The sequence below is a fragment of the Electrona antarctica genome (assembly GCF_951216825.1).
Source record: "Electrona antarctica genome assembly, chromosome: 19".
NCBI lineage: Eukaryota > Metazoa > Chordata > Actinopteri > Myctophiformes > Myctophidae > Electrona > Electrona antarctica.
The window spans coordinates 29,940,615-29,957,883 of NC_136800.1; the positions used below are offsets into that span (position 1 = coordinate 29,940,615).

The 17,269-nt window shown below is 43.2% G+C and overlaps 1 protein-coding gene across 1 annotated transcript; it reads right to left on the bottom strand.

Annotated features, from left to right (window-relative positions):
* Positions 1-8,362: 8,362 nt before the first annotated feature.
* On the bottom strand, positions 8,363-12,756 carry LOC306943104 (neuromedin-U receptor 1-like; the record flags this gene model as incomplete). The annotated part of the gene is made up of 4 exons (XM_079529306.1): positions 8,363-8,661; positions 9,470-9,688; positions 10,950-11,340; positions 12,451-12,756. 4 exons carry the CDS (start codon positions 12,754-12,756, stop codon positions 8,363-8,365), a joined length of 1,215 nt encoding a protein of 404 aa, XP_079385432.1.
* Between the last annotated feature and the right edge of the window lie 4,513 nt (positions 12,757-17,269).

The window sequence follows — 17,269 nt, forward strand, 5'->3', positions numbered from 1 at the left end:
GAAATAATAATAAAAAGGTTATTTTCACTTTGATGCTTCATTTCCAATAGAATTTCAGCATGTAAATTTAAGTGCCACAACGATAAATTGATATTTCAATGACAATGGCTGGGTTTCCCAAACAACACCATGGTGTAAGAAGTGTTGTTTGGGAAACCCAGCCAATGGCATTCAAGACTGAAATCGACAATATGAAATATCTCTCTCTCTCTCTGTTGTTCATACAGAACCAAGGCCTGGCCGGGGAATTTAGTTTCTGTCCCTTTGAGTATTCTACCACTGAGTTCTGTCTGAACTGCAGCTCGAGTGTGACAGTGCATGTGTGAGTAACAGGACACTATTAATAGACGATTTGTGAAAAAAAACAAGTTTGGAGCTACTTGGAGCTACTAAATACAGAATGTGAGTATTTTTCCAATCTCTGGTGGGCCAGTCTGAACAGGATGAGCTCCATACCTGGGTCAACAAGTTTAGAGAATGACACAGGGTGGAAATGATTAAATGTAGTTGTGCAGGTGACAGCCATGGAGGGGTCAAAAGCAGGGGGGGAGATTTGTGCTCTGATTGTAGTGACCTTGTCTATAAAAAAGCTGAGAAATTTCTCACAGACATCAAGAGATGCTTCCAGACAAGTGGGTTGGGGGGGATTTACCAGCTGCTCAATGGTCTTAAAAAGAACACGTGGTTTAATAATATGAGTGATCTGATGCAGTGAATATCTCTCACTCTTGAGGTGTTCTATGGACAATTCAATAAGAGAAGTCTTGTCTGGGAAACCTCTAAACCTGGGTTGGTTCTCCAGTTGACTACCCATGTCGGTAGACAGATAGAAACCTCTAAACCTGGGTTGGTTCTCCAGTTGACTACCCATGACCCATGTCGGTAGACAGATAGCTGGAGTGGTTGTGGAACCTCTAAACCTGGGTTGGTTCTCCAGTTGACTACCCATGTCGGTAGACAGATAGCTGGAGTGGTTGTGGAACCACTGTACAATAAATGGACTTGACTGTCTGGACCTTCAAAAATCCTTCACACAAGGCTTATGAATTTGTACTCATTCAAAAGATATGGTACATCTCTCTCTCTCTCTCTCTCTCTCTCTCTCTCTCTCTCTCTCTCCCCCTCTCTCCATACAGTATAGGTATTTTCACTATTTCTCTATATCTTGTTTTTGTCCACTAGTTTCGACTTGTGTGTGACATTAGAGCTGTATTGGTGATTATTTAGAGTTCACCCCATGCTTCACAGAAAACACCATAGCTATGACCAAACAAAGCAGCTTATTGAGGACCACCCCAACATATATTTACAGTTTTTTTTCTGTACCGTACATACAAGTTTTTTGTGCTCGAGTATATTTCACAAGGAGTGTGTTATACATTTTTGTATTTGCCGTCATAAAAGATATGTGTAATTAAGCACAGGAGCCATAATAAGTTCTTGAAATATACCAGCATAATTAACTGCACACCCGATAGCAGAAGATAAATTAATCCCTGCCAGTGACAATTTTCTTCACATCTCACAATTTACTAAGGGAAATTACTCTGTTCTTTTTATTCAAGTTTCTTCCAGAGAAAGGGCACTTAATAGTTCCAGAGATTATACTTTTCTTTCGTGCTTATTAGTAAAACAATTCCTGTGGCATTGTTAAAGGGGATAGCCTACCATAACATATAATATGGCATAGTTCTTATGTGTTTTTTATTTTTGTTTTGCTCTGTTAATTACCAACACATGGTGGTGCACCTCGGCTGAACTGTGAGCTTGTCTTCATATGACTCAAATCCTCATATTTCCTTTTCTTACATAAATTAATTTCTTGCCCAAATCCAGTCATTGTATGCAATATAATTGCCTCTTTCTGCTTTTAATTGCTTCTTTTATTCATATGCTGCCCGGCCGGCATAGCCATTTCTATTCTTACTATTCTTGTCACATTAAAGACTAAATCTGGCTTCATGTTGCTGTAATAATGTACGCTAACCTGTGGTAAACTGTGGTTTATCTGTAATGCTACACAGGGATGTTTGAATCAGTCATTCCTTGCATTATACAAACAACTCTGAACAGCATCATTGTGATGGAACTCAGCAGTAAGAACCATGTCATCGTCTCTGTCGCGTGGAAACCTCATATGTCCAAAACTGTTACTTTGAAGGGCGGCGGTGGCTCAGGGGTAGAGTGGCTGTTCGAACCCGGGCTCCCCCAGAGTTAGTGTCGAAGTGTCCTTGAGCAAGACTCTGAACCCCTAATTGCTCCTGATGTGCTGGTTGGTGCCTTGCATGGATTCCACCGTCATCGGTGTATGTAATGCACAATCTATGTAAAGCGCCTTGGATAAAGGCGCTATATAAATGCACCATTTACCATTTATTCAAATTCAAAACCAGCAAAAGTAGCAGATCTACAAGCTTGACGAAGTGCACCACTTGTGGATCTGCTACTTTTGTGTGACACTGTAGTATGATCAAGTAGAGCATTCATTTAGGAAAAAAGTTAAAATATGGAGATAAAGGTTTCCACCCCTCAGCAATGATGTATAAATCAGAGGCAAGTACAAACACGTAGGGCGGTGGTTCTCAATGTGGGGTCCATGAGGGAGTTCCAGACGGGCGGTTCCCTGCAAAATGACTTACCTGATATATAGCATCAAAACCAGTTTAACACACTATCACACAAACACTATTTCCCTGAAGCATCCACAATGATTCATATCAAATCAAGTATTGTTCAGATTGTACTATTTGCACTACTAAATGATAGACACAAATCTACAACTTAAGTAAAAAAGAAAAGAAAGTGGATGTAAGAAGTGTATCACAGTGCAATCCGAGATAGATAGATAGATAGATAGATAGATAGATAGATAGATAGATAGAATGTTCATTAAGGCCTATTAAAAAGACCCATGGACATCGCACCTAACCAAATTCATTTTTATAAATACATGCCCCATATCTCATTGAACCACAAGGTTAGAGCTTAGAATATTGCTGGTGTGCTTAACAAACAGTGTTGGGGTCTGGTGGGGATTCATTAAGCTTTACTACTACAGTAATTGACTTGTCCAGTCAACCATACTGCAATCTGGGTACCCATTTGGCAAAACAAAGGAAAAGTAGTGCCCTCTTTTCCTTAGTCACAGTCTGTCTCGAGATTCTGTAGTAGCTCAGATACTGTTAAGCTAACAAGGTGTTTCCTTCAATAAAAGCAATCAAATACAGTACTTTGGTCTATAGTACACTTCCACATTTAAATCTGTCTCAGAGAGTGTTGGTTAGTCAACCAATCACTAAGAACTCCCACAGGCTGCCATCACAGAAAGATTTGAATTCTTATCACAACTGTCTGCAAAGGAGGTTTGGTTTCTGGTTCCCTGTTCTTAGCATGTTATTTGTCATGTTATGAGCTCTCTAAATGTTCTTAGCATGTTATTTGTCATGTTATGAGCTCTCTAAATGTGAGCTGTGCATGTGTTTCTTTCATAAATCTGTTTTCAGAGGCCATGGTATACTACCAGTGTTGTCAGATTTTGTGAGAGAAATAAGCAACTTAACTATAGGTCTAAAACAAGCCTATAACTGACTATATAGGCCACATCTACAAGCTCACAACGAGTCGCGATGCGGCAAGTTGTGAGCTTCTAAAGCTGCTATTTTCAAAATGAATCCTGAAAAATGAAAAATGTTAACAATACAAATCTGTTACAGGGGTCACAATGTATTTGTGGTATGTATATATATTGTGGTGTCTCGTTGGTCGAATACCGCCCAATAAGCAAGCGCCGCTCTGGAGAGAGAGGGAGGCAGTGACGGCTTATAGAAACGTAAGGAAAGCAACCAGAGTACACGGATATGGAAAAGGAGTAGAAATATGACCCCCCCCCCCAGTACAGCGAAGGAGTACAACTACTCAAGTACAGGCTGAGTAGAAATACTTATCGTTCTGAAACCCCCGTTCTGAGGGCATTCATTGACCTTTATCCACTTACCCGAGTTGACCTGTTGATATCTCACCTGTGGGAAGGAAAACCTCAGCTAAGAGCTACGCTAGGCCTAAAAGCTAGCCCCCCACCCCCCCAAAAAAAACAACAACCTGGCTATGTTTAGATTAATGACGTGCACCAAAGACAATGTCATTCTCTATTATGTCTTTCTAGCCTGACCCACCATGACAAACACATTTAAAACACCAGTCAAATTAGCTGAAGAGCACATCATCGACATACTATAACAAAAGTGCAGCGACAGCACAATTGAAAAGTGGTGCTGGTCTTCCACAATTCCATAACCTTCCCGGACCATTTTTTTTTCTTTGCAGATTCTTTGCCAACAACATCATTCACATGTTGGTGTCATCAACCTGTCACTGAGCTGTTTACTGCACTGGCGCTGCTAACGTGACCTCGGTGACAGTGGGAGAATGATATACACTACAGCATAAACAAAATGTCCATGTCTCAAATATAGAATTATGCATATACTGGTATACTGAATACATTAAGGCAGCGGCCCCCAAACATTTTTGGCCGTGCACCCCCTGTTACCTCCTGACCTAGCTGACGCACCCCCAACACTTAGTCTCGTTGTATTTGGCTGAAAATGATAATTTCTGTAATATGATTATGACAAATAATCACGGAATGTCGCTGCACTGAGAAACATGCAGGCAGCTGCTGTATACTCCCGCAGCTGCTCTATACATCCCTTTACAACGGTGTTTATCGGATTTGTGTTTGTGTTAAATAACACCACAATACAACCATTACCCTTTTCATGTCACGTACCCCCTAGAGGGCGTTCGCGCACCACAAGGGGTGCACGAATATCTCCATATTTTAAACTTTTCTAGCGACACGTTTTGAGCTTGTCGATCTGCGACTTTTGATAATTTTGCATTTGAATACTGAAAAGTAACAGTTTTGGACAATTTAGTAATTTACTTTGGTTAAAAATAAATGTGTTAAATAAAGTAGATCTTAATACAATATAACGTATACAATTGGTGTGGATGTTTTTAGATCGTGTCAAAGGTCATGTCTGGATCTGACACGGATTTTTACCTGAAGGTCAGGTTATCCCCTGAATACAAGAACCACTGGGGGCCCGTGGGAAAAAATGGGGGGCGAGTGTGCTTTGGGGCGAGCCTTACGTATACCATAAAGAAGTTGAGGATCATTGCTATACATTATTATTACGGATTGCTGTTGATTAAAATGTTCTGTGTTGAAGCTTGGGGGGATATCAGATGAAAGCACTTCAAAGATGACAGTAGCCTGGTCCAGCGTGGAAATCCGTTCAGATGTTGTTCTCCTATATCCTCCACCGCCTCCTCCTCCAGGCTGTCCAGGCACAGCTTTATAGAAGTAGGCCAACGACAGTGAATCTGCATGGCCTCATCGTGCCTTGCTTTCATGTTGCCTCCCCACAGCGCGCAGCGGCAACCCAGAGCAACACTGGCCTCACGTCAAACATATATCGTTGCTGTCACGAAGAACCCTATCTCCATATTCTAACTTCTTTGTGTTTTTTTGAGCGGTGACTCCGCTCCATTACGGAGCGATGTGTGTCCGTATGTCTGTCCCTGTGTCTGTATATATGTCCAAGCACGGAAAGCTGCACCACCTAAAGTGTCCAGTAGAGTACAGCACAGAGTAAAGTGGCACAGAGCACACTACAGTAGAGAGCACAGTGAGTATACAGACCACAGTACAGTACAGTAACTATAACAGTAAATGTAGTTGCACCGCTCACTTCACACAGTTGGGAAAAGTGACAGTTTTGGACATGAGGTTGACGATTATTACTGTCAGTGTCTATAGCGCTATAGTAGCCTACTGTATGTTTGTGATATGTATAGCAGCCAGTCATCAAACAACTGACATTTGCATGTCTATACCCAGGAGAGTCGATCATGGTTTGTACTGCTCATAACCTTATGGATGTGCATGTGGGCTACTAAATATCATATAATAATAGGCTGCACATTGTAATGCTGCAAAAGCTCTGCCGTATATTTTATTTATTTTCTTTATCATGCTGCTAAATATTATACCCACGTAAAAGATTCACACAAATGAAATGGGTGAATGTCATAGGGCTAAATCAAGTATGGGATTTATGTTTTTATTCTAAGATTTAAGATTCAACATTTAACATTTAATGAAAAATAAAAATTGTTCAGGTAATGAAAAAAACCTTTTTTTTAACGCAATATTGCCTCATCAAAGTTTTGTGACTTTATATATTGTCAATTACTTGCATGCAAGGGGAGAGGTGGTGGAGTTGGTGCGCGTGTGTGTGATTCTGATCTGTGTGTGTTGACACGCGTGCGGAAACGATCCAATGACACGTGTCGGTGAGCGTGACCTGGGAAAGAAGAACTGGGAGGCGGAGGCGCGGGGGGTGTGCTGCCTGGGGCAGTGTGCTTTGCGAGTCTTCACGGTGGAGTTAGCTGCTTAAGCAGACAGTTTGCGGTTCCAATGCGTTGGTGCGCTTTTTACTACTTTTCATTGGTTCCAAGTGTGTCCAATAGCACTGATTTATGCAAAAAATAAATAAAAATAATAAAAACCTCAAAAATGGACTTAGGTGGTTTCCTCCTGACAGCAACAATATTATATGGCAAGAAATTAGATAGCAAGGTATACATTAGTGGTGCTTGAAGGTGCTGTGTATGATTCCTACTACTAAATATTAACCATCTGTGTAGGTATGCACTGTGTCTAGACTGTTGCCATATTTTCGCTGATTCGTGGTATAACTAAAATACTTTTAGTTACTCCACTGCGCCCTCTACCGATATTGCCAAGAGAAAACCCATAGACAAGATTTTTCCTTCCGGTGAAAAAAAAATCATTTTCTGGCCAAAAGCAAAAGGTGCATTTTATACGTGTGGTGGGGTGGGGGGCTCAGAGAGCGTCCACCGGGGAAAGGAGTCTTTCTAATGACCAAAACGGTCTTTGTATTGGTAAGTAGTCAAAACGTTATTTTTATTTTAGCAGAAGTCGAGATCTGCATTTCATGCGAGGGCAATTCATTGAAAGTCCCATAGCTCTAATGCAACGGCATTAGGGTTATGGACCATGCAGTGCTAATTGTAAGCTATCCGGAGAATTCCGGATAACAAAATAACTGTGTGCCTAATTGGGAGTATTGGTTCTGCTGCCACCTTTGAATTGTCATTCAAAGGGAGAACGTACAAGTACAATTATATTAATGAACAGAAATATGCAATATTCTCAGAGGCATTGGGATAAAATGATTCAATACATTTACATTCAAAGTCATCTCTGAAAGGGATGTCAAAGTCGCCTGTTGGTCATATGACAAGCAATCGTGTGAGTGAGAAAAAATTATTAACTAATTTTGCTATAATTGCTTTTAATTAGACACAAGCCCCCCAGGAGAACATTAATAACAATGAATATTAACACATTATGTACATTTAAGCACCCTTTGAAATACATCAAAGCAATTAACAACGAGAAAGCCATAATGACAATAGTAGCAGGATTTATAATCATCGTATAGCCGTCAATTAAGAAAGATGCTTTATGCTATTTTTACAACTGTAAATTATGTTTCAAACTATATACAAATAAATACATCATTTTTTTTATTATGCCGTGAAAAGACATTGCACACTATAGGCTGCAATTATCAAAGTGATATGGAATTGTATTAAGAATAAAATATGCATTTGGACAGTGGTTCCCAGGGGTCCTTGCAGGGGTTCTAGGGGGCCCCCAGCATAATTAGTTAAAATGAGTTAATTAGAGGTCCTTGACATGAAAAGGTTTGAGAACCAGTGCATTAGGAGATGATGTGATTTTACCAGAAGCCTCTTCTGTACTTTTCATAGATCATTAGATTATTTTCTCCTGACAGGCATGATCCAACAGTTTGAGTGGTAACCCACCACAACATGATCGTCTTTTTGGACTTGACAAGATTAAGCCTGACAATATTACTTTGTTGTACAACTTTATCACACACCATTTTGTTTTGCTGATCTACAAGCTCACAGTGAATTTGTAGAACTGCTATTGTAAGGATGTGTGTTTATGTTTAAAATGGAGTTTGAAATTACAATGGGTAATTTACTTTGTATAGGAAGCCACAGTAGACATTAAAAATTACCCCAAACGTGTCTGAAAGTGGGAAATGTCCTTAACGTGCAGGTTCTGGGTAATTTGGGCTACTTTGTATAGGAAGGGGGCGTGTCTAATACAATTAATATCAAGTATCTAAATACAGAATCAAGCAACTTAAAAACTGCTCTTGGTGCTCACAAAAGCCAGAGTAGACGTAAAAAATGACCCCAAACGCAAACGTGTCTGAAAGTGGGAAATGTCCCTTTAACTCGCGGTTCTGCTGTGTGGCGTTCTCTCGCACAAGGTCACCTGGTTGCTCTGCGGCGCCGCGGGGCTCATGCAGGTGACCTTTCTGAACATCTCGCGGAACCTGGTGGACATGAGGGTGTAGAGGATGGGGTTGACGGCCGAGCTGAGGTAGAAGCACACACCCGAGGCGATGTGGACGCACTCGAAGAGCCGGATATGCTGCATGGTCCACGGGTCGATAACGATGTAGCTGTACAGCAGGCGGTCCACGTGGAATGGAGCCCAGCACAGGCCGAACACGACGACCAGCACGCCTGGGGGGGTAAAGACGAAGGTTGGTGGGACACAGTCAGACACACGCAGGCTACATGGTTGGTGGAATGATGGTGCAATGAACGCCCTATACTTGATCATATCACACTAAACAAAAGCATCAAAAGCAGCAGATCCACAAGCTCGAAACGCGGCACAAAGCGACGCATTTTGAGCTTGTAGACCTGATACTTTTTTTGCAGAAACATAACAGTTTTGGACATATGAGGTTTCCACTCGACAGCAACAAAGTAAAGTTGAGAAAGAGGTAACACCAGGCAAACGTAGGCCTACATGAAGGTACAGATAGAAGTCAGGCAGAAGGGAGTCGTCTGTGCTCAACAGGGACAACTTGAACAGAGAAGATAATACCTGGGCCTAAAAATGTTCATTTGACTCGGCTAATGTCATGTCACTACTGTAAAATAATAAATACGTGCAGACTGTTCGAGTGCTCCAGTATTTTATTTGGGTATTCTTTCCTTAAGTGCCCAAGTATTATTCTCTCTGGTAGGCCTACATGACTCATGCACGCATACACACACAAGCAAGCCTGCACGCACACAGACACGCACAGATAGTAAAGTCCAGCTATAATGCCTATTCGTGACCATATTGTGACGTATTTGCTACAGTCAGCAGGGGGGGGGGGGGGGGGGGGTTTCCAACCCACTATGTTTTTGGCATTGATTGGTAAGGGTAACTTGTCTTGTCCCCATTATGATATGCTATGCAGGGTTAACGTAGTTAAACTGTGTTTGATTTTCCTTAGCAAATAAATAAAGAAAATACTGTTATTTGCCATCTTACACAGCATTCTGGTGACCTGTCGGTTTCTGGTCCTCTGCTGCTGCCTGTGTGCGTTGGAGAGACTGTCCCTGGACTCCACCATGGTGAGGACGCGCTCCCTGTGCAGCCGCAGCCCAATGAGCAGGTACAGCACGCTGATCAGCAGCATGGGCAGCAGGAAGAACAACAGTGTGGAGATCAGGGCGATCAGGTGGTACAGCCAGGATGGGCTCACCAGAGCTGTAATACAGTACAGTATGTTGTGACCACACAGTGGTTTCAAGTAATGGTGAGCACTGCATTGTTCTCTGTCTATTTACGTGGCTATTTACCTTCATTATTTGTCGACTATAGGTTTTATGTCTTCATTGATTTGGCAGTGGAAAACAGTGTCTGCCTAAACTGTAATTGTTGTGGGGAGTTATTGTTTTTACCAGCTGTTGTGTAGTGTGTAAGCACAGCTGGTCAATTTTCTTTAACGCCCACTTGCTATAGTAGAGAGTCCTATGTTTCTCATCGGCTGCCGTACTGACAACCTATCGTCCTGATTGGCTGCCTCATCTCTAGGCAACCACACACTTTGTGCCTCTAGCCAACCTCTCAGCCATGGGACGGCAAGCAACAACTATGGAAGGCCGTTTATAGGCCTTCCATAAACAACATAGTCTGAACGGCATGAATGTGGGGTCAGGGAGGATACGCCCACTGTTCTGGGAGAATGCTGTGAATGTCCAGAATGGCTCTGTGACCGGAGCGAGCGAGACATAGCCTTGCGTATAGCGATACTAATATCACTGCATGGATAATCTGCCTGGGCCAATAATATGCATTGCAAAAGCAGATGAAGGCTGACTATGCAAAGCTAAGCGAGACAGTGAGTGTAAATGTCAAAGTGTGGTTATACATGAACAAAGTGCAATACTGTACATGCGATGCCATAGTTTCCTGCAAAGGTGGTTGCCTGTGGACATTAACCAGTTACCACGCGTAACGCGCGGGGGGGGGGGGTGGTACAACCACTGATGTAAACAATGTGCATCAATAGACTGAAGTTTGTCTGGAGTCAGAGTCTGCAGGCTCTGTGGCTCTATGGTTGGGGTCCCAACCCATGTCATTACAAACCCCATTTCATCAGTGTGTACAGGTATTAGTGCTACATACTGTAGTTCAATGTTATATTTCACGTGGGGCAGGGGTGCAGAGGTAACCTATACCTACAGTACCTGTTCTCCACTTGGCCGAGGACCTGTGGAACAAACTCCCCAGGGCCCAGGGCCCAGGCAAGAACTGCAGGCTCACTCACATATTTTCCGTAATCTGAAGACTCACTTCTGCAGACTCAACCTTACTTGACCTAGCGTTGACGACCATGCAGTCTTATGCAAATGTTTAAATGTAATTTATCCTTTGGGGCTCCTCACTGGCAGGTGAGCCAGTAGGGTAACACCAGTGGCAACATAGAAATGTACGGGTTGTTAATTGAGTCACATTTCATACGTACTACACATGGCAGAGCGGGGGAATTCTCGTCCAAAGCGCGGGGCCAGCACCACCACCCCATGGAGGCTGGTGTTGGGCACGGCACACAGCATGGACAGCACCCAGAGCGCCAGGATGACCCGCTTGGCGTGGGAGCGTGTGGTCGTGCGCTTGACCTTGAGCGGGTGCAGCACCGCCACGTAGCGCTCCACGCTGAGTGCCGTGACGTTGAGGACCGAGGCGAAGCAGACGGTCTCCAGCAGGAAGGTCCTGAAGTAGCAGCCCATGGTGCCCAGCAGGAAGGGGTAGTTCTGCCACATCTCGTACAGCTCCAGCGGCATGCCCAGCAGCAGCACCAGCAGGTCGGACACGGCCAGGCTGAACAGGTAGTAGTTGGTGGGAGTTCGCATCACCTCAGGTAAGAGAAGATATTAAGAGCTTTTTATTGTGCACGCAACCTCACCCTTTAGGGCGAGGTCACGTGCACGCATCCACCTGGGTGACGGCAGACTGCTGGGCGAGTGCTGGCGCTTTGGCATGGGGGGTCAGTTCAACATATGGAATTAATTCTGTATTGGCCATATATGGAGTGTCTTGAGTGTACAGGGTTTGATGAGATCAGATCAACATATGGAATGTCAGAACAGGTCAGCTCCATATATGGAGATCTAAGGGTGGCTGCGGGGGCAGTGTCTTGAGTGTACTGGGTTTGATGAGGGCCCAGGGCCCAGGGCCTGGGGAAGGATGGATGTAGCCTGATTATCAGACTGTAGCTTTCTTGAAGCTTCAGTCTGACATTGTCCCTGATGATGTCACGTGATGTCACGAGGTGACGGACTAACTAACTAACTAACGGGAAATTAACGTTTTCATAGTAAATGCGACCTGCAGTCGCAACAAGAGCTAACCATGCACTTAAACCCTAAAATGGATCTGAGTTAACTGTACTTGGACCGCTTGTTTCCCTCTACACCAACATCTCACAATGTGAGGCACTTTGAGCTTGCAGACCTACTATTTTTGCTGAATGTTCCACTGAAGTAGAAAATGTGTTGTACTGTCTTAGAATTTCCCCAAAACCTAGTAACTTGCTTTAGAAACTGTGTGAATGGAATGGAATGGAGCCAGAGAGCCAGAGTGTGAAGACAGTGAAAAGGCAGAAGTAACATTTTCATAAGTATAAGATAATGACCCTAACTGTCAAAAGAGAAGCCAGCCATCATACATGTATATGTACCTGGACAGAGAGCACAAATAAATGTATAAAATATCTACAGTTGTAAAGTTGATTCACGGTATCTATACACACTGAACAGTGCTTGCATAGTGTAGGACAAAGTAAATACTAGAGAATGCACAGTAGGCGTGTCAGATAGTGTCCATACTGAACTGTTGTTGAATTGAACGAGCCAGGCAGATGAGATGAGATGTACTTTATTATCCTTTATTATTATTTGGTTGTCCCCTTGGGGATGATGAATCTCTCATTACCCCTCCTGCTGCTGAACCTTCCCCACAATCACCTTGTAACGCATGATGACGGCGCAGGTCAGGGCGTTGCCCAGGGCGCCCACCACGAAGATGGCAAGGAAGATGACGAAGACGGGGAGGAACGCGGGGGACCGCGGGGGGCCCAGGTACTTCGCCAGGTACTCCACTTCGCTCAGGCACATTTCGGCCAGGTCTTGAGCACTGGCGTTGGCCAGGATCCAGGACAGGTTCATTCCACACGCCATGGCCGCCTCGGGGCAGCCGAAGTCATCGTGCACCGTGGCGCCGCTGCCTGAGGTGGTGGAGCGAGTGACGAAGGAGCAGTTCAACACAGACATGGTGGCTGATGAGGAGAAGTGACATGGCCACTGTCAGGATGCATTTTAGTGTAACAAAAGGTCAAGCAATAATGTTCTGGTCACCTAACATTGCCCAATTAACCAAGTTTGTACACAGCAAATCGTTGCAGAAACCTCTTATCTCCATATTCTAACTTTTTGTGTTTTTTCATAAATGAATGAACACTACTTGATTAGCACACAACAGCGTCACACATAAGTATAAAAAGTAGATCTACAAGCTCGAAATGTGGCGCAAAGTGACTTTTGCTATTTTTGAATTTGAATCCTGAAAAGTAACAGTTTTGGACATATGAGGTTTCCACCTGACAGAGACAGTGAGACAGTTAAGGCCATAAAAGACTGGTAATAATCAGACTGGTGGCAGCCAATAACACAAAAAATTAACTCTAAAACACTAATTATAGGTAAATGCTATTGCAAGTTTCCATTATCATGTTAAGGGGGGTCATGTAAAAGACAGACTTGAGACAGATCATAATCTCAATTAAAGTAAGTAAATTATCAAGCATCATGAATACAAGAACGATGGTACCTGCTGTAATTCTGTCATGACCAATTACTGTATAATTAATTAGTCTTCAGTATACACATTAACAACTCCAATCCAACAAGTCTATGAAGCCATCCATGAAATATATGAAAAAGTTGAATCTGCAACACAATTTTATACAATGCCACCTAGGGTCCTTGCTTCATCTCTCTTTACACTAGGGGGTCCTTGGTCTGAAAAACGTTGAAGACATAATCAGCTGCTAAATATTGTAATTATTTCTAACCAGACAGAAGCATCTGCACAGGTTGGGGGAACCAATATAGCCCAGTGGTTAAGAGGTGTACCATAGGCATTAGGCTCTGATACCTGACAGTGAGTCCCCGGTAGGGTGACCAGATGTCCCGATTTGTGCGTGATTGTCCCGCATTTCAAAGACTTTTCATGCGTCCCGCAAATTGAGACGTTGTCCCGCATTATGATTAACCTCGCCTCACAGGCTCCAGTTTTCAAATGTGCGCTTTATCTGTGGGTCTGTGGGAGAGCAAATTACCTACCTATAGGTTCCATCCTAGGTTCCATCCTGGAGGCTAATCTTTCCGGTGATAAAATGGCCACCAACGTAATCAAAAAAGTCAATCAAAGAACAAGATTCCTTTACAGGATCTCCTCACTGGTCAACAAAAACACCTTGAAGACCTTAACAGGAGCCCTCGTACAAGGTTTCTTTGACTATGCATGCACCTCTTGGTACCACAGCACCTAAAAGGCCCTCAAAACAAGGCTCCAGACCTCCCAAAACAAACTGGTCAGGCTCCTACTTGGCCTCACCCCCCGAACCCACCTCACCCCTGCCCACTTTGACAGGCTGGAATGGCTTAGGGTCGACGACCGAGTACAGCATCTTGCAATGGGTCTGGTACACAAGATTCGATACACCACCAACATACCCATGTACCTGTCTAAATACTTCCTTAATGTTAACGAAGTCCACACCCATCACCAGAGGGAGTGCAACAAACCATGTACAACCCAGATTCGGCACAAACAAGGGACTAAATTATTTTCGCTCCTATGCCACCAAAATGTGGAACGCCCTACCAACAGTCATTAAGACATGTGAATCCCTTGACTCCTTCAAAACCACTCTCAAAGGGCACCTACGGACGGCTGCAATTCGAAACTGGCCCCCAGGGATAGTTCAGATTTTTTTAACTTAAGTTGTATGAAATATACTTGCCATTAATATAGTGGTTGCAACTGTATTAATTGATTGCCCGAGTCCCATGGTGGGAGTTCTGCTCTGGTTTTGGTCAATATTAAGTAGTTCCGGTCATTTTGTGGGGGGCACTGGGGCCACGCAGTAAAAGTAAATTAATCCACAAAACGAACGTAATTTGTATTGTTGACCTATTTCTAAAATATTAGCGCGACTTTCGTTCAACTTTGACCCCTCTATCACATGGAACTATTTTTTGGGCGTAGTGATATGGACACAAAAAACATAGTTCTGTGTGATAGAGGGGTAAAAAAAAGAACGGAAGTTGCACTAATATTTTAGAAATAGGTCAACAATACAAATTACGTTAGTTTTGTGGATTCATTTACTTTTACTGCGTGGCCCCCAGTGCCCCCCACAAAATGACCGGAACTACTTGATATTTCACCAAAACCAGAGCAGAACTCCCACCACAGGACTCGGGCAATCAATTAATACAGTTGCAACCACTATATTAATGGCAAGTATTTCATACAACTTAAGTTCAAAAAATCTGAACTATCCCTTTAAAATCTGAATCCCCCCCCCACCGCCCCCCACCCTTTTCCCCCTCACTGTATGTGTTTCTTTTCCCTTTTTACCTCCTCTATGATGAATTCCTGTTCTGTTCTTTGACTATAGAGCACCGAAGTCCTGACGTCACTGCCCTCTACTACCAGTAGAGGGCAGTGAGCGCAAAGGTTCCTGTATGTTTTTATAAGCATTGTACTCTCCATAGGGGGATTTTTGATCGCCTCATATAAGAACTGTGTTTGAAAAATAAACCGATCACCCCGGCCTTTTCACTCATATGGATATGAAGCATCGACTGAAGGTGGAAATGTACAAATATACCCAAAGAGTAACAAAATAAGCGTTAGAAACGAGCCAAACAACCCAGAGACTACATTTCCGGGTAGGCTGCTTCTGCCCGCAGCCCGTCGCACAACAGAAACTGAACGTTAATTACGTTTATTTTTATTTTTATTTTATTGATATATAATGTATCGTGGTTAGTACGAGTCGAGTCACCACCAGCTGAGCTTACGTCAACGAGGAATCTCAGGAACGCAATATGTTGACAGCTGGGCGTGACGTATATGCTCAGCGACATTGCATTCATATGTAGTTTCAAGGCTTTTGCGGTCACATTAATTCCATTTTCTCTAGAAACTGGCTGTATCAAATATGAATGGACATCATTAACGACGCACAGCCACTCCCCTGACAGAAACGCCGAGGTGGTCGGTTTATTTTTCAAACACAGTTCTTATATGAAGCGACCTAAAATCGCCGTTTGGGGATCTCAATGCAAATAAACAAATACATGAACCTGGAGATTGACGACCTCTACTGAAAGTGACGTCAGACTTCGGAGCTCAATAGAGCGTCGCAGTCCCGCCTCCTACCCGGGACCAGGAAATGAAACCCAATGCATTATTCTCATAGACATTTCGTAAAGTATTTATTTAAAGACGGTTACGCCGCGGACAAAGCCAACTCGAGTCGTGACAACTCATGACAACACAAACAATATTTTGGACCAAACAAATAATTAGAAAGAAGAATAACAACAAAAAAAGTGTTGTAACCTACCGTTTTTTTCTTCTTTCTAATTATTTGTTTGGTCCAAAATATTGTTTGTGTTGTCATGAGTTGTCACGACTCGAGTTGGCTTTGTCCGCGGCGTAACCGTCTTTAAATAAATACTTTACGAAATGTCTATGAGAATAATGCATTGGATTTCATTTCCTGGTCCCGGGTAGGAGGCGGGACTGCGACGCTCTATAGAAGTGTCTATTTGTAACTCTCTAAATGTTTTGATGAATTGAACATGGTGGACCCTCTTGTAAACAAGTGTAATGCTTAATTGGGTTGTCCACTCACAGTTAACAGTCTTTGTATTGAGTTTGTGCTTGAAATGTACTGTAATTATGCAAACTGTTAATAAATATTTCAATCAATCAATCAAGCAGCGGAGCTGCGGAGGCTGTCATGACAGGGCCAGGGGGCGGGCCGTGACTGTGTGTTTGTAGGTGGTGAAGGTAGGTAGGAAGGATTGGCTGTCAATCAAACAGCCGGGCAGAGAGGGGGAATTCAAATCAATGCGGTGCGGATAGTTTAGTGAACACCCACCAAAACAAAACAACGCACGAAACACAGTAGGGCCTACAACGAGTTAGCGTCTTAGCTAAAACATGGAGAAGAAAAGGGAAGAAAATGAAGTGCAGTTACAACAAGCACAGGGAAACTATTTATCCGTGGGTGAAGAAGCCATGCAGTGCAAGGCATATTGAAAGAGTCTTCTGTGACATTTGTAATTAGAGTCGTTTCTCAGTGACACACGGAGGAGGTGAATAACGACGTGAAGCAACGTGTTGATCAAAAGGAGGCTTCACAGAGCATGGACACGTTTGTACTAAAACCAAAACAAGAAGAAAAGGTAACAGCAGCTGAAATAACTAGTATTTACCACACAGTACAACTGAGAGACTTTCAGACTTGTAATGGACAACAAACACCTAAAAACACCTAAAAAGTCTGTATACACTGACACCACGCTAGACAGGAACGCCCAAAAACGTCACATCCGGTTTTTAGCCTGGGGTAAGAATTTTCTATGGCTGCCAATGCAACTTGGTCCAATCCTTAATCACATACGGACAAACATCTATGCCGATGCTATCTAACTTGCGGAGGTAGCGTGCCTTGTCCACGGGCAACAGATCTTTCAATGTATG